Source organism: Bubalus kerabau, chromosome 8, assembly GCF_029407905.1.
Source record: "Bubalus kerabau isolate K-KA32 ecotype Philippines breed swamp buffalo chromosome 8, PCC_UOA_SB_1v2, whole genome shotgun sequence".
In the NCBI taxonomy this organism is placed as follows: domain Eukaryota; kingdom Metazoa; phylum Chordata; class Mammalia; order Artiodactyla; family Bovidae; genus Bubalus; species Bubalus kerabau.
In genome coordinates, this window is record NC_073631.1 from 111,102,606 (window position 1) to 111,114,008 (window position 11,403).

The window sequence follows — 11,403 nt, forward strand, 5'->3', positions numbered from 1 at the left end:
ATGGGAGGAAATCAGACAATAGTTACAGAGTTCATTCTACTGGGACTTTGTCTTGGCCCAAGGATTCAGATGCTCCTCTTTGGGCTCTTCTCCCTGTTCTATGTCCTCACCCTGCTGGGGAACGGGGTCATCCTGGGGCTCACCTCACTGGACTGCAGACTGCACACCCCCATGTCCTTCTTCCTGTCACACCTGGCCATCGCTGACATGGCCTACGCCTGCAGCATGGTGCCCCAGATGCTGGTCAGCCTCCTGAGTCCAGCCAAGCCCATCTCCTTTCTGGCTGCATCACACAGACCTTTCTCTTTGTGAGTTTCGCTCACACCAAGTGTCTGCTCCTGGTGGTGATGTCCTATGATTGGTGTGTAGCCATCTGCCACCCCCTCCGATATTCTGTCATTGTGAGCTGGAGAGTTGTCATCAGCCTGGTGGGGACTTCCTGGGCATGTGGCTCCCTCCTGGTCCTGGTCCATGTGGGTCTCGTCCTGAGGCTGCCCTACTGTGGGCCTCATGAAATCAACCACTTCTGTGAAATCTTGTCTGTCCTCAAGCTGGCCTGTGCTGATATCGGGGCTCAACCAATTTGTCCTCTTTGTTGTCTGCATATTTGTCTTAGTCGGGCCCCTCTGCCTGCTGCTGGGCTCCTACGTGCGCATCCTGGCGGCCATCCTGAGGATCCAGTCCACTGAGGGCCGCAGCAAGGCCTTCTCCACCTGCTCCTCCCACCTCTGCGTGGTCGGGCTCTTCTTTGGCAGTGCCATCATCATGTCCATGACCCCCAAGTCCCGCCACCCTGAGGAGCAGCAGAAGAGCCTTTCCCTGTTTCACAGTTTCTTCAACCCCATGCTGAACCCACTCATCTACAGCCTGAGGAATGCAGAGGTCAAGGGTGCCCTGAGGAGAGTGCTGTTCAAGGAGAGTCATTTCCTGTTGGAGTGACATTTGAATCACTGCCCCCGCCTGAAGAGTTCACTTGGAACTTCGGTACTGAGTATCTACCAAAGCTCATCACTCTGTGTCTCCGAGACTAAGTCATCCAAGACACTCTGTAAAGAACTCTCTTTTCCTCCCCATAAATTAGTTAGGTTTTGCTGCATTCATTATATTTAATTCTATCAACCGTATTTACTTTTTCATTTAATTACTTATTTACTTTTTCATTTAACTACTTGGTGAATTAAGATGATCCAGAGGGGGGGAAAATTATTTTATCCACTGCTAAGGAGCCCAAAAGGTTAAAATAGACACTCTACCTCTGACTCCACCAGGCGTGTGCAATAATAGCAGAACAACAGGCGTTAGTGATATAACCACATACATAACAATTTTTAAAATACTGTTGCTACAGCCAGAGATGCAGAATCCATGAATAACTTTGTCCATTGTCATCCCACACTCAGATGTTTCCTCTCAATTGTAAATCCTCTTAAAAACAGTGAAGTGTAGTTTGTCACTCATGTACGACTCTTTGCGATCCCACTGACTGTAGTCTACCACACTCCTCCAACCATGGAATTTTCCAGGCAAGAGTACTGGAGTGGATTGTCATTTCCTTCTCCAAGGTATACCCAGGGATTGAACCCAGTTCTCCTGCATTGCATACAGACACTTTACCCTCTGAGCCACCAGGGAAGCTGTACCAAAATGCCTACTTAGACTTAGGGGAAATTGATTTTGCTGATCAAATCCTGTAATCTGCCTTACAATTTCTGTGATCAGAAATTGAGTCTCATATATAGCTGGCATCCCAGGGAACTGCCCAACAAAACCCATTGTCCAGTCTCTGCTGGTCTTTTGATGGCCACTTATTTCCAAACTCTCCTCATCTTCTCAATAAAAATATCTATGATTCTCTCTGAATTATACACTCTTCACTAAGGAGGAGTTAGCAAGTGCTGCAGCCCAACTTTCAATTGCTGGATATGAACGGAGAGCCCTACACAGAGGAAACTGAATGGAAAAAGGGGTGTAATAACAATAGTTAAAAGTATTATTAAGTACTCCATGCCACCTGCTTCACATTGATTGATACTTTATAGAGACCATCTCCTTTTATCACCATAACAAATGCATTTTTCATTATCATCCCATTTTATAGATGCAAACATTAAGGCAATGGCAAATGTGAGACTCATATCCCAACAATATGACTCCCAAGTCTTTTCTACTAACAGGACAATGTAGTACCTCACTATCAGTTATTAAATTAAGAATAAGGTGAACCTTATTCTTAGGATATGTTGGGAAGCTTTGTGTTTCTTCTCAGCCCAATGTGTGCCACAGTGAATCTGGGAGAGCTAGGTATTATTTATTGAAGGCTTCTGGTCCTGGTCAGAGAGTTCTGTGGGTATAGTTGCTAAAAATGTTCAAAATTTTGTAGCAACACAAAGAGGGTGGGAATGGAGGCTATTGAAATTAGAGGTTTGGTTTAGACTTGCATGGTGTGAAGACCCAGAACTAGGACATTCCTAGTGTCACATACACCACTCACGTGTTCATACACATGTGTGTACATGTATGCACACATATTTACTGAGTGTTCACTATGGTGAGGCTCTGTTCTAAGCATCTTATGAGTATTACCTTTTCAAATCTTCATAGTAGCCCTATAAGATAGAGACTATTCACCACTTCTTAGATGAAGAAACAGAGGCACAAAGAGATTAAGTAACTTAACTAAAGTCTCACAGCTAATAAGTACCTAGTCCAGAATCAGACCTAGGCAATCTGATTACCAAACCCAGAGACATACCTATATATAAAAATCAAATAGTGTGTGATATTCCGGGAGAAGGAGGAAGCGGAGGAAAAGAAAAACTTTCAATATCCAGTCAAAGATAGGCCTTGAGCTTCACGAAGAAAAAGTACTTAAGTTTGTTAAAGAAAGCAATTTCACTTTATACTGGTGTGAAAATGAGGGAGCAAGAAAGGATTGGGACTCCAAGGGTCCAGGGTAGAGGAAGAGCCTGTCAACTAGGATAGTGAAACAGAGAAAAGCACAAGAAAGAGGTAACAATGAAGCTTTAAACTGATGGCTCGCCAAATTCAAGAGCATTAGAAAGAGTGCTTGTAATTTGTCCAACATGGATATAATTTTTAGTTCCAATAATTCCTAACACAGTCTTTAAATGGTTGTTTCTTTTCATGACGGATGTTGCATACTACATTGCCATGTGCAGAAGCATATCCCCTTTAGCAGCAGAGGGGACCACTCAGCCTTGGAGGGAACAACGTGATAAAGGCTCCCAGCCAGAGCTCAGATTCAGCGGCCCCTTAATGAGTCAGTTGGCAGAGGCTCCAGGGGACTGACATCTCTCCCTTTGAACCTGTTCCTAGACAACCAAATACTAAGAAAACACGTGAGACCTTCCCTTGAGCAAAGAGATTCACATTTTGTTTTTTTATTTCCAACATTTTCTGATCTTTCACCTGGGATCTACAGAACATTTCTCAATTACATATCACCTCTTCATGTGGGGAAGGACAAGTATCAGTTTCTCTCTTTATCCTTACTGCCTTAATGCTCCTAACACAGAATAAGCACTCAGCAATCAGCTGCATTTCCAAATTTTAGTGGAGTATCTTCTGATTGCTAATCTTCCTAAAGTCTCTAATTGTGAGTTATAGTTACAAAGTTTAATCGTATCTGATAATTATGAAGTGCTTACTCTATGGTAAGAGCTATATAAAATACTTTCAAATAATCTTTGCATCAAAATCTGTAGAGTGGGTACAATTGTTATCCTTATATAATGATGAGGAAAATGAACTTCAGGAAAGTGAATTGATTTACCCAAGGACACAAAATAAAATAAATAAATAAATTTTATTTCCTTTAATTTTATTTATTTTAAAATTCAAGGAAATAAAATTCAAGGTCAGGCAGTTTGGCTTTAAAATAATTCTAAACCACTCTTTTGTAGAGGATCTGCTGATATTCATAAACTGAATGGCTGGCATCATAGTAGACCCTCAGTAAACTGAATGAACAAATCATAGTCCCTGTGTCCAAATTTCTACCCATATCTTACAGGCCTGGGAATGTGTTACCTTGTATCTGTTTAAGTCAAAGATCATACTATCCCTTAGATTTATCCAGTTCTTATTTTTAGTGTATTCTTATTTGATGAATATTAATAATCAAGAATGTAGTATTGGTCTAGGATCACAGATAGGAAAGGAAACACATTTGGGTAGAAATTTAGCATTTAGTTGGAGAAGGAAATGGCAACCCACTCCAGTACTCTTGCCTGGAGAATCCCATGGATGGAGGAGCCTGATGGGCTACAGTCCATGGGGTAGCAAAGAGTCGGACACAACTGAGCGACTTGCTTTGCCTTTAGCATTTACTGTAAAAACTTCTAGTACTGTTTCTTCATTTCTATCACAGGAAACAGTGGTTATTCGCTTTGCAGAGGAGCATATCCACCTGCTGAACCTGTGATTCTGGAAGGCCAGGATGAGACTGATGCTGGATGGAAAGGAATGGGAGGTGCTGTCCTTAAAAAACCCAGGCAAGAGGGTGGAGACTGTTATCAGTAATAGCTGCAGTAATGATAGGAACGGGAATTCATGTGTGGCGGCGGGCTCATTTGCAGCCTGAAATTGGCACCTGCAGCATATTTGGCATGTGGACTGGGGACTGCCAACCACAGACCTGTAGGATTGCTGTTTACCACTTACTGTAAATGTAGATTATCGTTGTTAATATGGGCTGTTGAGAGAGGGCAAAAACAAATGAGCGGAGAGCTGGAATGCTGTCCGACTGGGTGAAAACATGGGTATGTTTTTCCAACCAGCAAGGGGAGTGTCTTATACTTCTTATTTTCTTGACAAACTTTGAATAGCATTGGCTCATTTTGATCTTTCTTTAACCTGTGTTTCTCTTTGTTTCTAATTTTTGAAGTTTGTGTTGGGCCAAAAGTAGAGGTGGATCCTTGAATACAGTGTGATTCAGTCAACAGAGCACTGGCTTAGATTCAGGACATCCCAGTTCCCCCACTGACTCACTTGTGACCTTGGAGAAGTTTTTCACTCCTCTAGCCTATAGTTTCCTCATCTATAAAATGAGAAGTTGAACTAGACAATCTTTGCGGGTCTTTCTGATTTTCTACTTCCTGTCTCTCTGTTAGTTTCCTCACGTTTCATTGAAATTTGGATGTTCAATTTTCCCAAAGGAATACAGAATGAGTTCCATGCAGAGAAAATGAAGTGGATTCTTAAGATAATTGAATATCTTGGGCTCTAAACATAGTGGGAACACAAGAGTAAAGGCTGAATTAATAAATGAGTTGAACATTTTAGTGTTCCAGGAAATAGGAATTGTATAAGGCTGGCTGAAGCATAAGGTGAAATGCCCACTCTAAGAAAAGTTAAATTTTATTAGCCTTCTCAGATGTTGTTAAGAGTAATTTCACTGGATAAGTTCTGGGACCTGGAATAAACTTAAATAATGTCTAATTTTGTATCTCTAAAATAATAATTTTAATTTATAATATTTATTGAGCATTATTAAGTTTCAGGTATTGTGGTGACATGCATGCATTATGTTTTTTATGGCTGAGCACCTTTGCTGTCCACCTGAAACTATCACAACAGTGTTTTTTTAATTTATTTATTTTTTAATTGAAGGATAATTCCTTTACAGAATTGTGTTGCTTTCTGCCAAACATCAACAGAGATACGTGCATTATTATCTTGTCTAAGCTTCGTAACAGTTCTGAGTTTAGTACTTTTATTACAGTCATTTTTAAAAAGAAGAAATGGAGGCACAGGGATGGTAAGAGTTATAGGAAAGTGTATGACACAATCTGAGTTCTAATCTAGGTCAGCCTGACACCACGACCACACCCATAATCACTAAGCAGGCTGCCTCCCTGTAGCCTGGACTTCGGGAATCTTTCTCTACATACAGTAAACTTAGACTCAAGAAAATCACCCTGAATATTCTGAAATTCCATTTTAAGAAAAAGATAAAAATATAGCTAACAGAGTTTCAAAATAAATATAACAAACAAAGTAGTAATATACAAACAAATTGTTTAACTGAGCAAAAATTCCTGGATACAGTAGAGACAAATGAACCATACAGAGGAGAACAAGTGAAAACCACTAATGAATATGATGAGAGATGTACAGCCTCTCTAGTGATTAGAGAAATTTATTTTAAAGCATGGGATACCATTTGTTTGCCCATCAGCTGGACAAAAAGAAAAAGATTGATACGTTATAGTGTGGCTGAGCATATGGGCAATTAGGAATTTCCCCATAGTCTTGGTGGAAGTATAAATTGATTTCATGGTTATTTGGGAATATGTCTTCCAAAATTAAAATTTGCACACCTGGTATGCAGCAATTCCAATTCTAGAAACATATCCTATAGAAATATTCACATATACATGTTAAAAATATGTATGTGTAAATTTATTTTAAATTGAAAATTTTGTAATAGCAAAATGCCACAAATAACCTTATATCCTTCAACAGTCCAGTTGTTAAACATTATATAAGTCTACATTATGAAATATTTTATAACTATTATAATAAACAAGTTTTAGTAATTAAGTTTAGTATAGTTAAACAAGTAATATTTGGAAGATTCTCATAAGTAAGAAAAAGTCATATTGATATAGTACTTGATCATAAAAAAACACAAAGAAGTCTGGGATATATGGTCAGCGTATGTTATTTCCCAGGAATAATAGGAAATGGTTTTGTTAACCATCTAGCAGTCTCTGCCACAAGTAATCAGAGGCTCTGAGTTCCTAACTCTCTGGCCTTTTAGGACATCAGTGAAATTTGAGAGACCTGGTGGTACTAAAGGCTGGAGAAGAGAGACTTGAGCCTCCTCCCAGGTCCTCAGCAGCAGCACTGCCAGTGATACAGATGGATTTGTGTTTAATGTCATGTGAAATACAATCCAAATAAAGCTTCAAGGCAAATCCTCTAGGTCCTACTACAGCAGACATTCTGAACTGCTAATACTCCCCAGATCACTTCCTGGTATCAGCCTTGATCATCAAATCTTTAGATAGTAGGAAATCCCATGGACCTGAGTTCAAGTATACCATGATCAGTTTTTGTTTTTTTTTTTTTTTCGGGGGTGGGGGGGTTGCCCCATCTTTGAAGTGTTAATAAGATGCCACCCACCCTGTCTGTTCCAAAGAGGAGCTGGGAATTCCAAAATGGTAATATACATATCAACAATTTTTAAGCTGAAAAGTACTAAACATTATTTTTAGATCTATAAAATTGAAAATCATTAGTTCTTTCCTCTCACCTTATTTCTTTTCTCCTCCCCCACTTTCTCTATGTACTTTTTCAGTTCAGTCGCTCAGTTGTGTCTGACTCTTTGTACCCCATGGACTGCAGCACACCAGGCTTCCCTGTCCATCACCAAACTCAGAGCTTGCTCAAACTCATGTCCATAGAGTTGGTGATGCCATCCAACCATCTCATCCTCTGTCGTCCCCTTCTCCTCCCACCTTCAATCTTTCCAGCATCAGGGTCTTTTCCAATGAGTCAATTCTTTGCATCAGGTGGCCAAAGTATTGGAGTTTCAGCTTCAACATCAGTTCTTCCAATCAATATTCAGGACTGATTTCCTTTAGGATGGACTGGTTGGATCTCCTTGCAGCCCAAGGGACTCTCAAGAGTCTTCTCCAACATCACAGTTCAAAAGCATCAATTCTTGGCTCTCAGCTTTCTTTGTAGTCCAACTCTCACATGCATACATGACTAGTGGAAAAACCATAGTTTTGACCAGATGGACCTTTGTCGGCAAAATAATGTCTCTGCTTTAGGCATCAGTACTTTTTACCTGACCCCTTATAAAACACACAGGATTTAAAATGTGCTCTCTTTAACTAAAACCCACTATAATTCGATTCTATAGAAGATATTGGGGAAGATCCAAAGAAGATTGTCTGAACAAAAGTTATAACTGGGCAAAGGGTTAGATTTTGGATAACCCATTAGACAGATAAATGATACTTTCTTCCTAGAAGGCAGGATATAATAGGAGATTGGACACTCATGCTTGAAGATGGTGGAGAGAGTGGAGAAGTCCGCATTTCCAGTTATCCAAAATGCTTTTCCCATGTTGTTCGTATTGAACTGGAAGAGCAGAAAGGAACTAGACAGTGAAGTTGGTAAAAAGTCAAGATGCTAAATGATTGAATCTTCCAGTGTTCAGTAGTCATCCAGTACTCCGTGCCTGGATCCCTCTCCATGGAATTCAGCAGAACAAATTATTAGTGTGTGTGCAGTGGGAATCTTTCTGTGGGCTTCAGTAATGCTACTGATAGAGTAATATGGACGTCCTGAGCTATTTTTCCTTTTATGAAGCCAAGGCCTACCCAGTAGGATTTTAGAGGCACCCTAGGCTTACAATGATCTCTTCCTCTTGCCTTCAGATACTCAGAATTTCTTTACCAAGACTGTCCTTTGTTTCACAATCACAAATAAGCATGCAGATGTATATATTCATGCTAGATTGTAAATAGTAGGTATTAGGGAACCTGTTTTGATAAGAGTTACAGTCCTGGATACCTAGAGACTAACACTCCTCTTGCCAATTTCACCTATTTTAATCCTCACCTCTTCTGAAACCAGTGGCCACAGGAGATTTTCAGCTACCATCTAAGTCCAGCCTAGACAGCATATTAAAAAGCAGAGACATTACTTTGCCAACAAAGGTCCATCTAGTCAAAGCTATGGTTTTTCCAGTGGTCATGTATGGATGTGAGCGTTGGACTATAAAGAAAGCTGAGAGCTAAAGAATTGATGCTTTTGAACTGTGGTATTGGAGGAGACTCTTGAGAGTCCTTTGGACTGCAAGGAGATCCAACCAGCCCATCCTAAAGGAAATCAGTCCTGAATATTCATTGGAAGGACTGAAGCTGAAGCTCCAATACTTTGGCCACCTGATGCGAATAACTGACTCACTGGAAAAGAGCCTGATGCTGGGAGGTATTGGGGGCAGGAGGAGAAGGGGACAACAGAGGATGAGATGGTTGGAAGGCATCACTGACTCGATGGACATGAGTTTGAGCAAGCTCCGGGAGTTGGTGATGGACAGGAAAGCTTGGTGTGCTTCAGTCCATGGGGTCACAAAGAGTCGGACACGACTGAGTGACTGAACTGAACTGAAGTCTCTAAAGTCTCTGAAACCTGCAAGAAGACAAGAAAATGGCAAAAACAAAACCACACAAAACAAATATCCATTAAGTTTCACAAGTGGGGGCCAATTACATAAAGAGCAGTAACCCCCACCCCCATACAATGGAAGGTCATGCAGTTAGCACCAAACAAAAAACAATGTGGAGGAACTTGCCTGGTGGTCCAGTGGCTAAGAGTCTCTGCTCCCAATGCAGGGGGCCCAGGTTCAGTCCCTGGTCAGGGAACTAGATTCCACATGCCGCAATAAGACCTGGCATGGCAAAAAATAGAACAAACAATGTGGATGCTCTTCTGTATCTTATATAGAAAAATCTCCAAGATACATTAAGAAAAGCAAGTAATAGGAGGTGTGGATAATCTATGGCCATATGTGCTTATATGTACATAAAATAACTCTGGAGGGATACATAAGAGACAAAAGAGAGAGGCTGGAAACTGGAATGATGGTGACAAGCAACAGCATAACTAGGCTGAAGTTTATAAAACTTCAACTTCTTTAGGAAAAAGAACATACATTTATGACTATAAAATTAGTTCTGGCCTTGAAAGGGGCCCTTGGTAGGGACACTGAAGCTTAAGTTTCACCAGCATCACAGTAAATCTGCCTCTTAAAACAAGTAAAGGAAGCAGAACGTCAAGAAAAACTTTTGAAAGCTGTTTACCATTTGAGCCACTTTTACCTACTGAACAGCTAAATTAACAAAACAATCTATAAATTGTAGCAATATTTCCTCAGATCAGTCTCCCAAGGCAAAAGAATTAAAAGTAAAATAAACAAATGGGACCATATCAACTTATAAGCTTTTGCGCAGCACAGGAAACCATCAACAAAATTAAAAGACAACCTACGCAATGGGAGAAAATATTTGCAAAAAATGAAACCAAGTGGTTAACATCCAAAATACGTAAATAGCTCCTACAGCTCAATATCAAGAAAAAACAAGCAACCCATCAAAAAACGGGTAGAAGACCTAAATAGGCATTTCTCCAAAGAAGATATCAGTTCAGTTCAGTTCAGTCGCTCAGTCGTGTCTGACTCTTTGTGACCCCATGAATCGCAGCACATCAGGCCTCCCTGTCCATCACCAACTCCCAGAGTTCACTCAGACTCATGTCCATCGAGTTGATGATGCCATCCAGCCATCTCATCCTCTGTCATCCCCTTTTCCTCCTGCCCCCAATCCCTCCCAGCATCAGAGTCTTTTCCAATGAGTCAACTCTTCACATGAGGTGGCCAAAGTACTGGAGTTTCAGCTTTAGCATCATTCCTTCCAAAGAACACCCAGGACTGATCTCCTTTAGAATGGACGGGTTGGATCTCCTTGCAGTCCAAGGGACTCTCAAGAGTCTTCTCCAACACCACAGTTCAAAAGCATCAATTCTTTGGTGCTCAGCTTTCTTCACAGTCCAAGTCTCACATCCATACATGACCACTGGAGAAACCATAGCCTTGACTAGATGGACCTTTGTTGGCAAAGTAATGTCTCTGCTTTTCAATATGCTGTCTAGGTTGGTCATAATTTTCCTTCCAAGGAGTAAGCGTCTTTTAATTTCATGGCTGCAGTCACCATCTGCAGTGATTTTGGAGCCCCCCAAAAAATAAAGTCTGACACTGTTTCCACTGTTTCCCCATCTATTTCCCATGAAGTGATGGGACCAGATGCCATGATTTTCATTTTCTGAATGTTGAGCTTTAAGCCAACTTTTTCACTCTCCTCTTTCACTTTCATCAAGAGGCTTTTTAGTTCCTCTTCACTTTCTGCCATAAGGGTGGTGTCATCTGCATATCTGAAGTTATTGATATTTCTCGAAGATATACAGATGGCCAAAAGCACATGAAAAGGTGCTCAACTAATTATTAAATCAAAATTACAATGATGTATCACCTCACCAATCAGACTTGCTATCGAGTCTAAAAGTCTACAAATAATAGATGTTGGAGAGGGCATGGAGAAAAAGGATCCCTCCTCCACTGTTGGTGAAAATGTAAACTGCTGTAACCACTATGGATTATAGGACTATAGAGTTTCCTTAGAAAACTAAAAATAGAGCGACCGTGTAATCTAGCAATCCCACTCCTGGTCATTTAACCAGGACTTATATAAAAGGAGGGGCTTGCAGGTGGCTCTAGTGGAAGCGCACCTGCCTGCCAATGACACAAAGGCATAAAAGATGCAGGTTCCATCCCTGGGTCAAGACGATCCCCTGGAGAAGGCATGGCAA

At 40.7% G+C, this 11,403-nt stretch overlaps 1 protein-coding gene across 1 annotated transcript; it reads left to right on the plus strand.

The window, feature by feature from the left end:
- Positions 1–1,049, plus strand: LOC129658747 (olfactory receptor 2A1/2A42-like). The gene is given in 3 exon segments (XM_055589593.1): positions 1–277; positions 280–566; positions 568–1,049. Coding segments are annotated over 3 exon segments (936 nt in total). The 3' UTR covers positions 940–1,049.
- Positions 1,050–11,403: the final 10,354 nt, after the last annotated feature.